The sequence below is a fragment of the Myotis nattereri genome (assembly GCF_964212035.1).
Source record: "Myotis nattereri genome assembly, chromosome: 11".
In the NCBI taxonomy this organism is placed as follows: Eukaryota; Metazoa; Chordata; class Mammalia; order Chiroptera; family Vespertilionidae; genus Myotis; species Myotis nattereri.
Genome location: NC_138086.1, coordinates 67,120,748 through 67,138,963, shown reverse-complemented (window position 1 = coordinate 67,138,963; position 18,216 = coordinate 67,120,748). Strand labels below are relative to the sequence as shown.

The 18,216-nt window shown below is 36.4% G+C and overlaps 1 protein-coding gene across 3 annotated transcripts in view; it reads right to left on the bottom strand.

The window, feature by feature from the left end:
* MAGI2 (membrane associated guanylate kinase, WW and PDZ domain containing 2) overlaps nucleotides 1-18,216 on the bottom strand; it is a 1,132,900-nt gene that overhangs the window by 388,667 nt on the left and 726,017 nt on the right. For all 3 annotated transcript variants that reach the window (XM_081102532.1, XM_081102533.1, XM_081102534.1), the window contains exon 4: nucleotides 2,862-3,077. In XM_081102532.1, coding sequence (XP_080958658.1) covers nucleotides 2,862-3,077 — 216 coding nt within the window. The remainder of the gene's footprint in view (nucleotides 1-2,861; nucleotides 3,078-18,216) is intronic.

The following is an 18,216-nucleotide window of genomic DNA, read 5'->3' as shown; positions in this document are numbered from 1 at the left end:
CATATAAATTACAGTTATTGAGCAAATTATTTAACTATAGTGCACCTCAGTGTCCTAATCTGTAAAACTGTACCTAGCGAATAGAATTGTTAGGAGAATTAAATGAACTTATACGTACAATGAGGTTAGGGAGTTCTTGGGACATAGTAAACATCCATATGTTAATTTTTATATTACCATTATTAGAAAATATATAATGAAATATAATTGCCTTAGTAAGCTTTTCTCAATCTTCAAATGTGCCTCATTCATTACACTACTTATACTCTTGAATTGATGTCTGATATTAATTGCTATTATAGGCTCCTAGTTGATATATGGCACTGTTAACTAAGATTTACCAGTAAGCAACAGTTTTCTCAATATTGTTTGACATGCACTGTACTTGGTGAATGTGTAAGGGAATAAAACAGAGGCAGGGCAGAGACCCTGTCTAGGAAAAATATGCGATAAGGCTCGAAAGGTGCAGAGTTGAGTGAACGTATCTGAGGGAAGGATAAAGGAAACCCTGAAGTTGACACTGAATAAACATAAAGAAAAACAAAGACATTTCAAAGATGGGAGTTATCAATAGATTTCAAATAAGGGACAATGGACCAATATTCTGGTTCGGGTCTGTTTCCTCCATCTTTGAATACTGGGTGAAGAGCTACGTAATTTACACCTGTGTCAGCTCCCAAAACGGGAAAGAAAAAGACATATAAAGGCCACCTGTTTATCCGGGCTCTCAGAGCCAATGCTGTGGCATCTATTGATTATCCAGAAATCTCAGAGTTGTCCTGGACAGTTCTCTCCCATCTTCAGGCCCAGAGGTTCAGAGACAATAATGCAGCTAGGGCTGATCAAGAAGAGTTTAGACCAGTTTATTTTTCTTGGGGCCCTTAAAGAGTTCCTAGCCATAAGAAAACCCCATTCCTCATGTCTAAGGTATGAATAGAAGGGAATGGTGCAGTCTAGATTCACTATGCCTCCCAATTAAATAAATTCCTAGTTTAGAAATCTGTAGATCAAGAATACTTCATTTGATTTGCCTTATACATAGTAGAAATGAACAAAAACCAATGATTTAAGCCTAACTAAGATAATATATTTTATTTAATTATTAGGTGTTAACCAGTAAGAAATTCTGTAATGGCTCTTTAACCCCCAACTTCCTTTTTGTGTGATTACTGCTTCTTCTCAACTGAGTTGTGTTTCTTTCATCAAAGATCAGCTTATAAAACTGTGTACTATAACCTAATTTAAATCTATTACATGATGAAAAGTATTTTGACAAAGGTATTTCAGAATTTTAAGAAAAGAGAATGTATGTAATTTCTTGAAAATTACTAGATCATTTAATAATGAATATATCATAGTATGCACTTCCAATAATCTTTAGCATTTGTAAATGACTGCTAGGCTAAGAGATTAAGTTGTTAATCAGTATATTAATGAACGAGGTTATACTTCTCTGAATAATGAAGATGAAACCACTTTTTAAGGTTTTATACTTTGATTGGCACAAATTAGGTTTTGGTCTCCTTATGTTCAATGAACATTTTATAAGTACTATGAACAAAGGAAGGTAAAAAATAAGCTTATGAAACTTTTCTTTGATAAAAATTATTGGGCATGAAAATTCAAATACTATGTCACTATACCATAAAAGCAGTAAAATTATAAACGAAAATACAGACATCAAAGTAGTGGTAGGAGATATCTTAAGAATAATATGTATGCAAGGTGAATATATTAAAATTTTTTCAAATGGTTTAACTTACCCCTTAGGTTTTAAATGCCCACTGAATGTCATTATTTAAAAAAGCAAATAGCCTGGCTGGCATGGCCCAGTGGTTGAGTGTCAGCCTATGAGCTAGGAGGTCACGGTTCGATTTCCAGTCAGTGCACATGCCTGGGTTGCAGGCTCAATCCCCAGTGAGGGGCATGCAGGAGGCAGCTGATCAATGGTTCGTCTCATCACTGATATTTCTCTCTCACTCTCTCCCTTCCTCTCTAAAATCAATAAATTTTATTTTAAAACTAAATAAATCAAACAAAACTTTGGAAACTTACTCCAAATTAAGAGACTAAGAAAATGCCATAGTTTTTTGTTGTTAACATTTAATTATCAATAATATTATGAAAGAAATATTTTACAAATAAAAATTTGGCACTCTATTAGTAATAAGTATAAGAAAATAGCAAATCCATACCTTTCACAAACATACTTCATATCTATCTAATATTCTTTATATATGTGATGTGATCATAAATTAAAGACATAACAAGTCTTCTTTATTCAAGGGTAAGTACCTTCAAGATGTCAATGTATAAAAATGCATTCTTCTATATTGTCAGATTGGGTAATAAGGATGGGCAGATAAATATATGGCATTATATAGCTACAGTCATTTTGAGGACTGTATTCATTGAAATTGTTAACTAAATCACATGACACTACCTTTATCTATAGATCTGCATGTATAGTAAGGTTTCTAAGGATAGATTTTTATCTACTGTAATTGACAAAGACCTCAGAACTTTACGCAATCATATTCGTGACTTATAACACCTTTTAAGAGGCTTAAACTATTCAATATATTGCCATTAATATTGTAAAAGTGAAACAAAAAACAAAGGAAGTTGATGAATGCTTGATATGTCAAAATTAAAACTAACAAATCAGATATAAGAATCATGTCCTTTTCATTTTATATAATTTCTCCCTGAAGATAACTGTAAATACACATCTGTACATATATGGGAATATATATATACATATATATATACATACATATATATTTGAACATATAGATATCATGCATATTTAGTGACATCTGAAAAAGCAGACGAACCTATGGCAACTGTAAATGACTAACCTGGTGTTACTACTACTCCATTTCCATTGACCACAGGCCTCTCCTCCTCTTCCTCCTCAGGAGGCTCTATACTTGCTTTCTCCATGTTGCTCACTGATTTATTCCTCTTCCGTTTTCCTTCAGCACTTGCAGTGGCTCCCGGAAGTATCTGGTCTGTTACATTTAATAGTAATGGTGCTGGTTCTGCTGGAGGCTTTGGGGTACCGTAGTAATTGTCTGCAAAGGGCACCAAAACATTATGGAGTTAAACATTTTTCTCTACCATATACATAACTTGTAAAGAATGATACATTTGGATCCTATTTTATATACATGTATGTTTTTTTATACATACACACTCATCTATATAGTTTTTATCTTTTTTTGATCTTTATTTGTTGCTCCTATTGTATCAAGCTTTAGTGCTTTATATGGATCACTCTTCATTCTCACCTTTGTGCCAAAACAGAATATAATCTTATTATTGGTCTCAAATGGTAAAGCATAATTTCAAAATTATTTAGAAATTTTTTATAACAGGACTTGATTGAAATCTTTTTAAAAATAGTGATGTCTGCCGGCCAGAGGGGCTCAGTTAGCTGAGTGTCATCCTGCACACCAAACGGTTGCCGGTTCAGTTCCCAGCCAGGGATGATGCCTGGTTGTGGTATGCACAGAAGGCAGGGGATCGATGTTACTCTCTCATACTGATGTTCCTCTTTCTTTCTTTTCCTTGAGTGAGGACTTTTTTAAAAAGTTAAATAAATAAATAAATAAATAAATAAATAAATAAATAAATAAATCTGAATAAAGGTATAGACATATTTATTTTTTAGCAAATCTCACAACATTCTGATAAGACAGAGCCCATGGCGCTCTTCTCGAGCTTTAGGAGAGCTCTGGCTGTTGTCCTTGATGTGCCCAGCACCCTTCTCGGAGCTGTATCTACAGGCCAGTTCAGTGGTTTCCATGGCTGCTGCAGTGGGCATGCTGCTCTCGCCATTCTTCAGATTTTCCACAGCTTCCTGATTGCAGCCATGAAATCCTTTGTTTCTCCCATTAATTTAAGAGACTTCTTGAAGAAGGAGACTACTTCTTATTTCTCTCTGTAACAAAAGTCTGGCACATAGTAGGCATAGAATAAATGCTTACTAAGTGAACATTTTTATATATTTAAGAAATTGCTCTATGATTTTGATTAGTAAAGAATGTAGTGGTGTGTGTGTGTGTTTTAATGTTATTCTTGTATCAACTTCAAACTCATATTGGAGTTTTAGTTAATTAATTGAATAAATTTTTCATGCATCTGCTCACTCATTCATTAAAATATTTATTCAGCACTATATACCCAGGCACTCTGGTTATGTTGGAGAGAAAATGAAATGATGAATATAATATAACCCTTGCCTTATAGAGGCTCAAAGTTCTGGTGTGGAGCACAAGCACACTGGGCATCAAGCAGATAAGCCTTAAAAAAGGACATAGGACTGAGCACTGCAATCAAAGAGGCACAGAGGAGGAGGCAGCCCTTCTGCAGAGAGCACTGAAGGCAACTGGGAACACTGTGCTGAGACAGAAACAACACTTAACCAGAAGGCATGAGTTCTAGACTTGGCTTTTCTACACAACTACAATTCAAGTAGGTTACTTAACCTGAGTAAAGCTCAATTTCGTTATGAATTGAACACTTGTTATAATCACCAGTGTTTTGGGTTGCAAACAACCAGAACCTACTCTAGTTAAAGTAAAATAAAAGGGAGGTACTGAAAAGATACGAGATGGCTAGTTGAGGGAAGAGGCTGAAAAGCCTTGGGGGAAATGGCAGAAACAAAGCAGTCCAGCTGGGACACCCAAATGGCCTCTGCTGGCCCTGGACCCTGAAACACCCCTGGTCCCACAGCCAGGGGTAGAGCCTCGGTGGGAATGAAGCCCAAGCTCTTCTCAGGAACTCTAATTGGCTCATTTTCGGGAAAACTCTCAGGGGGTCTCTCAGTGGCTGAGCCTCAGTCACGCAGGAGCCCTTGAGCTGCCAAGTTAGGGCAAGACAGTGGCTGCACTCCTTTGATTTAGGGAGATGGAGGCGGAGCCCTACCCTCCATCCATTTCACCTCAGGACTCTCCCCAGGAAGAAGGGTGTGGGGATGCTATGCAAGCAGAAGAGACAATTGTCCATCATACTCCTCACCGGGTTGCTGTGAAGATGAATGTATGAGGACGAATGTATCAATTAAAACTGCAGTGGTTTTAACGGCCGTGTGAACCTCATGCTGGCACAAAGTCAGCTCGTATTCACAAGGCTGGCTGTGCCACTCATATTGTTGCTCATTTTCATAGATAGTTGCAGTTGTAGAATAGTACAAGGGAAAAAAATAGTATTACCATGTAAAGCGATTCTTATACATGTAGAACTTTTATACAGAAGTCTGCAAAGTGAATGATATACATTTTGCTAAAGGTTACTTTCTAATTTGATTTAGAGCATTTAAAATGAATCAGGCCCTTAAGTGTAATGAACAAATTTTGAGCCAACAAAAACTGCTAGTTTCTCCCTAGAAGTCTGTTATTGTATTTCGGCATCCGTAAGGGCTAGCACCATTATCAATGGTACTGCTGTGCTTGCTATGCTTCCCGTAGAATCTCATTACTTTTTATCTAATAAACACATGCTGAACTAGTACATATTCCTGCATGTTCCAATAAATATTATAATTTTAAGTAGCATTTTGAAACCTTTAATGTCTTTAACATATATAGTACTAAGACAAATACATCATATTTTAGTATTTTTCTCTGGTTTGTCTTTTATGTTTTAAATTGCCCCAAAATAGAAAAAGAACCTTTTACTAATTAGAGATAAATGCATAGCTCAGGCTAAACATAAATATTAAATAATATATGTTGTTGAATATATATATATATTTATGTAATTATATCTATTGGCATATAATGTTATTATAAATTACATAGTAATATCCTATTTCTAGAATTTGATTTATAAAAATAATGCTTCAGATTAAATTTTAGATGTAAAACAGTCTGAATCATTAGTTAAGATTATCTTATTAGCGATAATAATGATAATTTAAAAGAGGTACTGAAATAACCCATATAGTTACTACACTTGAGATATATAGTTCATGGAGAATAAGGTTTTACTCCAAACACAATACACAGAACAAGGAAACTACAAATACCTACACCAACTTGAAGAATCAGCCAGGTAGTCAGGTAGTTAAGTCACTGCAATTGTTCCCTGATATAACTCTATACTATCCATATTCTAAATCCATATTCCTTTTCAGACACAAAAATAAATAATTAAACACCAAAACTATTTTGAAATATAATTTGGAAACACTGTCTCACTAAGAATGAAGTGCCTGTATGCATAGTGCTAGTATTTAGTGAACCTGAATCTCAAAATACCATAATAATAAGTTGTAATGTTTAACAGCACAGATCATTATGCGATAAACCTGATTTTGAATCAGGTATTCTGCTAATCTGGCTGCCTCTTTATAACCTTAAATTGACTGAGTTATAATGGGATTGCAGGGCTATAGGATGACTACAGTCACAAAAGAAACTTGACTACTACTATTACCATCATCACCACCCCAGTTTGCTGAGTGGGACACTGTAATGGGTATTTTAACTATGCACTTGTATCAAATGAGGATTAGGATAACTCTGATCACATAGTGCTGTTTAAAGATTAATGATAATGAAAGGATCAGAATAGGTGCTCAACATATGTTGGCTAATTCTGGCATTTATTTATCACAACACAGTATTAAGTCACTCTGTCACTGCAGTTAAATAAAAATGGAGGCTTTAAAAAAGTTAAACTGTTAATCAGGTGGCTCAGTTGGTTGGAGGATTGTCCCATGAACCAAAAAGGCTATGGTTGGGTACGGAGGCAACCGACCAGTGTTTCTCTCTCTTTCTCCCTTCCTCTCTCTCTGAAAGCAATTAAAAACCTATTCTTGGGTGAGTATTAAAATTTTTTAAACTATTTCCCAATATTATACAGGAAATAAGTGGAAAACCTGTATCTGATTTAAGAACCTCATCTCTTTTCAAAATACTCTGTTGCCTCTCAACAGAAAAATGTGATGAAATTTGAACCCTTCACAGAGCTGATGCTAGAGGACTTCAGAGCCACAACCAAATGAGAACAATGATCACTTTCAATAGGGAAGGGTAATAATTGCTACCAAATCTTAAAGCAGGGACATTTTAGGTGAATGTTTTCCTCCCTTCTTCAAAAATGTGTGTGTGCGCGCGCGCGTGTGTGTGTGTGTGTGTGTGTGTGTTTGAGGTGGGGTTGTAGGATTTTCTAGCTTAATTTTCACTGACATTTCTCTGAGAAAAGAATGACCTATTCCTTAGCAGTTTCATGTAAGTTTAATATGAAATTCATGAACTTTGTTGTTAAATATGATGACAAAATAGAAATGATATAGAAAATTGTTCGTTTATTTCTATTAGCATTAGGATAACCTATATTGCCTTATTTTTAATCAATGTCTGTAAAATAAAGACATAATTATTTGAGGTACTTTATTTATTCTTCAGCTTTTTAAGTATTTACAAGAATGGATTAAAAATAAATATATAGTTATGGCAAAGTGTGCATGAACCCATTTCTAGCATTATCCTATCTAATAAAAGACAAAAAGGGTAATTAACCATACCTCTGCTATGCTTCCCATTGGCTAATCAGCAAGATATGCAAATTAACTGCCAACAAAGATGGCCGCCGGCAGCCATGCAGCTGAAGCGAGCAGGAGGCTTGCTTGCTCCAGTGATGGAGGAAGCCAAGGTTCCCCACCTGCCACAGCCTGCTCTAAGCTCTGAAAGCAACAGCTCCAAAAGCAACAAAGTTTCAATTATAGAAGCTAAACAAACTCCAGATACCTGCTTTCAGCCAGATGTGGCCTCAGAGCTGGAACAAGCAGGATGGCAACAAAGTTTCAATTATAGAAGCCAAACAAACCCCAGATACCTGCTTTCAGCCAGCCATGGCCTCAGAGCTGGGAGTGCCAGTGATGGCAACAAAGTTTCAATTATAGAAGCCAAACAAACCCCAGATACCTGCTTTCAGCCAGCCATGGCCTCAGAGCTGGGAGTGCCAGTGATGGCAACAAAGTTTCAATTATAGAAGGTAAAAAAATCCCAGATAAAAAGAAAAAGAAAAAAAGGAGCAGCTGGGAGCTTCAGTTGCTGGTCAGCCTGAAAACAGCCCTCAGCCCCTCACCCAGACTGGCCAGGCACCCCAGTGGGGACCCCCACCCTGAAGGGGGTGTGACCAGCTACAAACAGCCATCAGCCCCTCATCCAGGCTGGCCAGGCACCCAAGTGGGACCCCCACCCTTATCCGGGATACCCTTCAGGGCAAACCAGCCGGCCCCCACCCATGCACCAGGCCTCTATCCTATATAGTAAAAGGATAATAGGCAAACTGACCCTAACAGCAGAAAGACTGGGAATGACTGGTCACTATGACACACACTGACCACCAGGGGTCAGACGCTCAATTCAGGAGCTGCCCTCTGGTAGTCAGGGTGCTCCCACATGGGGGAGCTCTGATCAGCCAAAAGCCAGGCTGATGGCTGCCAGTACAGCGGTGGTGGTGGGAGCCTCTCCTGCCTCCTCAGCAGTGCTAAGGATGTCCGACTGCAGTTTAGGCCTGCTCCCCGCTGGCAAGTGGACATCCCCCTAGGGCTGCCAGGCTGCCAGAGGGATGTCTGATTGCCATCTTAGGCCCAATACCCCGGGGGAGCAGGCCTAAGCCAGCAGGTGGTCATCCCCCGAGGGGTCCCAGACTGTAAGAGGGCACAGGCCAGGCTGAGGGATCCCTCCCATCCCTGAGTGCACAAATGTTTGTGCACCGGGCCTCTAGTAAATATAATAAAAGCTTTCTAGGAATTTGAGTAAAAATAGTCTATAACACATCAATAATTGGTTTTATAATAATAATATATTAGTAAGTGCCCTTTTACACTGTACATTGTTATACTAATTTCTTGCAAAGGGAGAGAGACTAGAACAGCTTATGTTGTTATAAACTAAACCTGCCTAGACAGTCCTTGGAAAACCTAAGCCATTACCCACTTTTAGGCAGACCCATTCCTAAACCATCCAGAAGAGAGGAAAGAGCTTTGTAAGTAATTTTCCATGTATTACACTTGCAGACTATCATGGAATCACTCCTCTGCTTTCTCCACAGTTGTTAGACTACATAACTTTTTCAAAAAGTCTGAGCCTAAGTTTTAAAAATAATGTTTTTGCCTTTCTTCTGACCCTTCAGGTTTCTCCCCTGATATTGTTTTAACAGTGAAGCCAAAAGGAACAAAATAATAGGAAACTATTTCAATGAACTATTATAAAGTATTCCCTTTTCTATACCCTGCACTTTAGTAAAGGATAATAGATATCAAAAGAGTACTTTCTAAGATGCAACATATTATTTATGCCTTAAAGTCCTGATATTATGAAAAGGAGAAAATAACAACTAATTTATGTATGAGTATATGTAATAATTCTAGGAGTAAACTGAAATATGTTTGCCTATTTCCAACAGTTTTTTCCCCTTTAAACATGATTAATTGACATAATGGAAACATGTGATTTATTATTTAACTCATTTGGCTTTTTAAGTAGTTGACACAGATGCTGAGTGTTTCTCCAGACCTCTGAGGATATAATAATAACATGTGTAGGTTTTATATCAAATAACCATAGATCTTTCCATGTGGCACCCAAGTGGAGATGGGTTTTGGAAAGGTAATGGTCATGTCTTTGACATACCTCACAGATTAAGGTCTTGACCCACATTTCTCCTCATCTCAGTGCTTTTATTCCCATTTTGGTGACCAGAAAGAAGCAATTTTGGATAATGGTTTAGTAGAAGAGAGATGATTGCCTACACAGGGACTCTGGGCATGCAGACAACGGAGCCCATCACTGGGATCCCCAGAGAGCTTGAGAAAATGTCCTTGTGTTGGAAACAATCTGTGGCAAAATTTAGGGGGTTGAAAATCTCATCATTTGTTTCTAACAGTTCTATAAGTGGAACAAATCGATTGATACTTGGCCTTCTTAATGGCACCTGGAAAACTGTCTCCGACTTTAAACAGAGAAGAAATTCAGAGTTCTAGACCCACTCATGATTAATTGTTAAAAAAAAACCTATCAGATCATAAGTAAACAATCATTTTTATCCACATCAGAGATTTCATTTTGTATGACCAAAAAATGGGTAAATCATGAGAGGTTTCTAAATTCAAACATTAAGACGTGTTTAACACATTACACAACGGATAGTAATGAGTTAAATTAGTACCAAAATCATAACTCCTGTCAGCCATAGCAAGAGTCACAGTCATATGGCTACAGAGTTGGCGAGGTAGAAATTCTATAAATACAAAACAGAGTTGGTAAATGTAACCTAGAAAATATGCTACTTTTCTAAAATTACACTTCCTACAAGGAAATAAGACTCAAAGTCTCACTTTAGAATGCTTTTGTCCAACTGAGTTAAGTTATTTTTGTAAGTAGCTCTGATATTTAAATTGGTCTCCCCCCAAAAGCTATCATTTCCTCATCATGTTATAGGTAGGTAGTAGCTTGAAACCAAGACATAAAAACTCTCTGACCTCAACAGGATAAGGTCTTTTTCTCTTGTGGCGAAAAGCATTCATCTCATATGTGTCAGGAATAGGAAAAACATTTTGTCAATAATATCTGTACTGAACAGCAAATTGCTAAATTTTGTGAACATTGTTGACCGTGACTTTCAAAGTGTGCACAATTATGTAAACAATGTGAAAGCTTCCATTTTTCACATGCAGAATCCAATTATTCTGTAACAAACCTCACCTAAGAATTTCAATTTTATTTTAAATCAGATGAATGCTGGTTTCACAATATGAGCCCAATAACCTACATTTTGAATTTTACTATCTTCAATTGTCTATTAATATTCTCCAGAAACCATGTAGATGGCTTAATCTGACTAACATTTTTTGAAACTTGTGTGCAAGTTCTCAGTAGGTTACTTGTGGTCATTCTCACTGAATTTTCATTTATTCATGTATGCAAATGTGGACAGATACAGGACACATTTTTGTTGAATGTAACTGTCCACAAACTGGCTAGAGTAGGTGGTTTGCTTATTTATAGGAAATTAGATACCCTTTCTTTTAGCGAGTCTTTCCTTCAGGCATTATTTAGAAGAGTTCAGCACATTTCCAACCTTTGCTATATAACAGACATAAAGAAATTATGCAAGGAAATCCTCAATAGAAAAGAAAAAAGATGCATATGATTTTCAATGTTAAATATACATCCGCTTTCAAAGTAAAGCATTTGAACATTATAATTATAGTTATAGTAACATAAAAATGTATAAGCCAATTCATAAGCATATCGTATTTAAATAATATTAAATCCTCTAGAGCTGTATTTTCTAGTAAATATGCAATGTGAGCCACAAATACAAGCCACATATGTAATTTTAAAACTTTCTAGTTAACCACATTTAAAAAGGAAAAAGGTAAAAGCTATTGTAATAATGTTTTACTTTACCCAATATACCCCAAATACTATCAATTCAATACATGATCAATAAGTTATAGGTGCAATATTTTTACTTTTTTGCTTACTAAGTCTTCAAACCCAAGTGTATAGTTTACACGTAAGCACATCTTAATTTGGACCAGACCCATCTCAACTGCTAAATGGCCATACGTGACAAGTGGCTAATATACTGGACAGCACAGTCATAAACCATCCCTTTTATCAAATAACATTTTAGGTCACCATATTATCACTGGAGTGACAGATTTTTCTCACAGACAATAAAGTGAAAATGTCTGCTTAAATGACTGAGAAAACAGTGAACACCAAAGCACAGTAACAACTTAAGTTGACATTGTGTCAGTGACATTTCTCGTTTAATTGCTTTGCTGCACTGAGTACATGTAAAATATTATTAATCACCCAACAGATGTACATTCCTTAGCAAAGCTCTTCCATCTTGCTTCCTAATTACCCATTTTATCACTTTATCTTGTATTTACTTGAAAAATCTACTTTTAACTTTGTTATTAAGTTATACGTTGCAAGGTGAAAAAACAAATATTTCAAGTAAATAATGTGAATATAAACTTGTGTGAGTATCCTTCCTTATGTTCAGCAGAGAGAGGAATTTTTGACTTATGGCAATAGTGTAAAAAAAAGAAATGATGTTTTTTGTCTTCCCTCTTTTTTTTTTTTCTGGTTAATCCTCATCTGAGAACTTTTTTCATTTATTTTCAGATAAAATGTAAGGGAGGCAGAAGGAGAGGGAGAGGGAGAGGGAGAGGAATAGGGAAAAACATAAATGAGAAAGAGACACATGGACTGGTTGCCTCCAGCATGCACCCCAAAAGTGGGTGAGGAGTGAACCAGCAACCTAGGTACTGCCCTTGACTTGGAATTGAACGTGCAACTCTTCCATAAGTGGGCAAATGCGCTAACCATTGTGCAACTGCCAAGGGCATGTCTTCCCTCTTAGCTGTCTGAGAACACACTCTGATTTTGAGTATTCACAGTGCTTAATAACCAGTGCCTCATATTTCTCTCCTTAGACCCCTACATTCAGACTGTATACTAATAACAATTCCAATTTTCCTTTTCTTATATACATTATATATGTCCCATTTCTAATTTCCTTTGGGTCTTACTAAGTGACTGACTCACTACTCTCATAAACTAATTTAAACTAAGTTACCAATGACTAAAATTGGCTTAATGTATCCCATATAATGTTTGCATTTTAACACAGTATTTAAAACTGTAATCGAAAAAGTCCATCATGAAATTTAGGCTATAACTGGCCCATTTGGTGGGAAACATTTTTCAGAGGAGCCTTTGGTGCTCTCCAATCACAAAGGAGATGTTTGCCAGGGTAGTTGGGGCATCTGGTGTGGTATATATGATGACCCCTGTGGAACCTACGCAAGACATTAATGCAAAGGTTTTTGGAAAACAAAACTGAGACTAAAAAAATTTATACTATAATTCCAGGTTATAAAATATTTACACATCTACTTTTATGAGTGGAAACCATTTGCAATTGCGTTATTAAGGCAATTAATTGCTTAAGTTACTAAGTGTCTAGTGAGTTAAGTGCTTAAGAGACAGTCCCTTCATGGCTCAGCAAATAAGAAAGTGGGAGTAAAATTTTGATCAATTTTTAAATGGGCATTCATACAAAACCCAGCGGATTTCTGTGATAGTCATCCTGATTAAATATACTTCTTCAAAACTGATATAGGAAACTGAACCTTTCAAGGGCAATATTGTTTTTCTCACACAATATTTATGTTTCATCATATAACTTCCTTCTCTCAATGGCGCTATTACCTGTGATACTATAAAATTACTAAGAAATTAGGAAACCTTTAAGACTCTTTTGTCAATGTCTTCCAAATACAATACCCAGGGAGATTTTGATTGATCTTAATTTGACTGTTGGTTAATGACTTAAGAAATTTGCCAAATATCTAATTTTTCAGTTGTTAATAAAAGTCAGGAAGACAATATGAAAGAATTTCTCTTCTAGTTACACATTTTGTCTCCTGGATTTCTCCAGGCTTGTCCTACTGGAAAGAGCGCTGCACATAGTCAGAGGATCTGGGTTCTAATCGAGGTTCTACCTACCACAAACTTCCTAAAAGACCTTGGATTAGACATTAAAGTCCTAACAGAATTGAGTCAGAGTTCTAAAATTGTGAAATGAAAAATTTCAAAGAATATAATGACAACGGGTTATTATATTTCCATGCTATTGTATTAGAAGGTCTTGAATGGACCATGAATAGAGAATGATAAACTGTATTCCATTTCAATTACTTGAGAGCCTGGACTCATTTGCTTTCTTAACACAAATGTGGAGAGCTCATTTACTCTCTTTTTATACTTCTTTGCATAATACTTCCCGGGAACGTTGTGGTTGTACAGTATTTCTGTTTTTGTTCCAAGCCTTTCATGTACATCCACCTCTGTTGGTGAATTAGATGGACCCTAAGGATATCACTCATATGATGTGAACTATGATTACTCCATGGAAGACCATATGTGAAGCACTTCAACTTTATATTTTAGTATATGTGACATTTTAAAATTTTTGATTTGTAGTAAAGAGTTGGCATTTTCATTGTGATCACCTTGTGTTCTGTGAGATACAAACATAAATCCTAAATGATAGAGCCTGGTTGCAGTTAGCAGCAATTTAGATGTAAGTAGAACCAATTTATAAACCAGAAAGAGAATAAATACACAACCCAAAAGGCTAAAGAAAGTAAGAATTTTTGGTATCTAACCATAAGGCTAGCCATTCTTGAATAATGCATTTTTTCTCTGAATAAGAAAACTTGCAACTTATTAAAATCAATCTCATGACCAAAACAAACAAAAAAATCTGTCAGAATACTGGCATTTTATATTTAAAGCTCTAGAGACCAACCATTAATTCTTTAAAGATACATGTTTTATTGAGGTACAGCTCCCCCATTTTCCAAATTTTTATATTATAATTTTGCCTTTAATACCATCCTTTTCATTCTGCAGTATTTTATGAAAGTACCACAAATGCTAGTTTATTATAGAAAAATATTGTATTATTGAAGAAAGAGAAAAGTAGAGGGAGAAATGCGTGGGTTCAAACACAATCAGAAAATAAATGAAAACTAAATGAGAAGAAGAAGAAGGAGAAGGTGGAAGAGGAGAAGAAAGAATTGGAGGAAAATCTGGAAAGGGAAGAATACAAGGAGGGGTAGAATGAGGAGGAGGAAAAGGACAGTTATGTGCCCTTCCCTGAAGTTGTATGGTTCCAACATGATTCCTCAGATGGCATGCTGGGCCAAAGTCATGCATATGTGGCCATCCTAACCACCTACTAGCAGAGGAAGAACTAAGATACACTGCCCAATATAGCTGGCACTTGCTACATCTGGACATCCAGGACTTAAAATGTGGCTTGTTTGAATTGAGATGTAAAATCTACATTAGATTTTTAAGACTTAGTACATAAAAAAGTAAAGCATCCCAGTAATCATTTTGATGTTAATTACATGTCAAAATGATGTTTACATTGCAATTTCTAAACTAGTTTTTCTGAAAAAAGTAAGACTCAGTAAGTACTCAATTACAGGTAGCAAGTTATGACACCCACAACTAACAAGAGTGGGTGAAAGTGAGGGTTAAGAGTCAATTCAAAAGTCCAAGACAGTAATAGACACTTGATGGACAATAGGCTCAGTCAGGAAGAGGGTTCAAGGGTCACTGGTGGGTTGGGACCCTCCTCAATGACCAAACCAATGACAGTTGAGTGATGGACAGGGGGAGAGGTTATTATACATCCAGTGATTCGGTCATTCATTCAGTAAATATTTATTGATTATCAGAAGGCAATCATGCATGGATTATCAGAAGGCAAAATAGTGAACAAAACAATTAATTCTCTTTGAATCTTCCCTTTCACTGGGAACACAGATATTTATCAACTAACCATACAAATACAAAACTGCAAACTGATAAAGTAATATAAAGGTCAAGTGCTGTTGTTTTGAAAACTCTGAGAGTAATGTGAATTAGGCTTGTTAAGTAAAAAAGTGGAATTGCAATTGAACATCCAGTCCCCTCCCTCCTTCTAGGTCAATATATTTCTTGATCAATACAGATCTTTAGGAAATGCATGATTTTTATTTCTAATAAGAAGAAATAATATTTTCCCATTGCTCCTGAAAATTGTTCCGACTTCTCTGAAGGTCAAATGGCTGAACTATACGGAAGCTGACATATATATGAGTGTGTGTTTTCCCAAAATACAAATCAAATTGCTTGTAAAGGCTAACTGCAAAATTTCTGCTAACTAGTTAGTCAGATCAGGTCTCCTTTTCTCAATTTAACTCGAGACATGGTCTATGTTGTAAAATCCTTCAAACATTCCTCTTACTCAAAGACTATTGGTTTAAAGTCTGAAGTATGATTTTTGGTGATATAAAACTAACTGAAGGTAGATTTGATGGCAGATATTCGGTGAGAATTGCCCGTATTCCCCGTTGGTATATAGCAATGTGGCCTTTGTTTCCACAGTGTTTACCAGTGTGAACTAGTCAGTTTTGTTTCTGACAGTGGGGATGGGAGTGGAGTCAGTGAAAAAACAACTTCTCCAGGGCATTGATATCCAAATTGAGATTAGAAAGGTGAATAGAATCAAATAAAGATGCAAGGCGTGTAGGGAGAAAAAGCATTCCAGGCTGATGGAATACATTTGCAAAAGCCCTGACCCTGGAGGAAGACTAGATCCTTGGATGAACTCAAAGGACAACAAGGTGGCTGGTGCTGACAACAGGGGGAGCCCTGAGGTTAGAGATCATTTGGGACCTAAAAGGTTTTGTGAAAGATTTGGGTTAATTTTGAAAAAGTAAAGGGAATACATTACAGATTTTAAAATCGACTATAATTAAATGAAAAAAATTATTAAAATTTAAAAGGCATTCAGAGTTGTTTTTAAAATAGATTGGCAGGCTGCAGCATGTAGAATGAACTGGAAACAGCAAGAGGACAAGTCTGGAGGTCTAGGGCAGGAGTGCAATGATGGGAGTTTGGGGTAGGGGGAGGCGATGGACTTGGGGACAACAATTAGGTTTCAAAGGAGGAAAATAAGAGCTAGGATTAGCAACTTGCTTAAAGAACCATATGCCTTTCCTTGGTTACCTTCCCTTCTTTCTCTTAGAAATAAGAGTCACTGAACAGAACTTCTAAATATACTCCCCATACTCAGGGTTTCTTTATGAGATGCATGGCCAAGCTGCAGTCTGGACTTTTTATGAAACATTACAAAATTCTGTAAGGCATAATTTTCCTTTAAAAAGTCTTTACAGGCATGCAGGCACTGACTGGTGTCCCTATCAGAGTTTGTTTATACCTCTTGTTATAGCTCTCATGTTTTATGATAATTATTTATTCACTGACTGCATAACATTAAATTTTGGCTTCTCAGAAGGAGCCATTTATCATTTAGTTTTGTTTTCCCAGCAGCTAGAATAACATTGGCACATGGTTGATACTGAGTAAACGAATTCTTACACTGATGGACATCCACATCCAGAAAAGAAGGATGCAACCCTGGCCAGTATTTCTTCACTAGGGATCTTGCTAGAAACGCAAATTCTCAGGCCTCACTCCTCCTCTCCTTTTCAGAATCTCTGGGCTTGGGTCACTCCAGGTCATTCTGATACATATTTATATTTGAGAACTCTGTTTTTAAGGATTGCCTCAGTGGAAGGTAGACCAATCAAATGAGACTAACACTCACAGACACAGGCTGAGAGCTGTCAGAGGGGAGGAGGGCTGCATGAAAACAGTGAAGGGATTAAGCAAAAAACCCAAAAACTAAAAAAAAATCTGATAGATAACAACTTAATTACAAGAGGGAGAAGGGGGTGGAGGGTTCAGAGAAGGTAAAGGAGGTATAAATGGTGATGGAAGGAGACTTGACTTGGGGTGGTGAACACACGATGCAATATACAGATGATGTATTTTAGAATTGTACCCCTGAAACCTATATAATTTTATTAACCAATGTCACCCTAATAAATCCTAAATAAATAAAACAAATAAATAAATAACACATAAAAAAGTTGGACCAGCATAAGAAGGATTTAAGTAGCCTATTTTAGGATCTCCTATCATTCCTTCTTCTCAATAATTTTTATAAAATGCTTCAGAATCATGTGTTTTTTGGTGTCAAAATCCTGATGTGCAAACTAACCTAGGTTAGGGGTCAGCAAACTCTTTTCAGGGCAGATGGTATCTGTCATAAATAGTCAATTCTGCCATGGTGGCCTGCAAGCACATAAATAAATGGGTGTGGCTGAGCTCCAAAGAAATGTAATTTCTGGACACTGAAATTTGAATTTCAAATGATTTTCATGACCCAAAATATTATTATTCTTTAGATTTTTTAATACTGTTTTGAATGTAAAAGCCATTTTTACTTGTGGGCTGTACCAAAACAGGTATTGGCGTGGATTTGACCCACGAGCGTAGACTGCCATTGCCTGTTCTATGTAATAATCAATTAGCAACACACAATTTTCCAGGCATAGATATTGACTCATTAATTGAGTGTTTATTATGTGCCCAGGAAATAAGCAATGCAGATGAAGTGCTTTCCTTCAGAGAGCTTAAGAGAGCAGAGGAGGAAAGCTATTACAATTAATTACATAAATGAAATAAAGGGTATGTCAGTTCTGTAAGAGAGAGTGATAGAGAAACATACTTTTAGGTAGGGTTGATAAAGAAGGTCTATCTGAAGAGG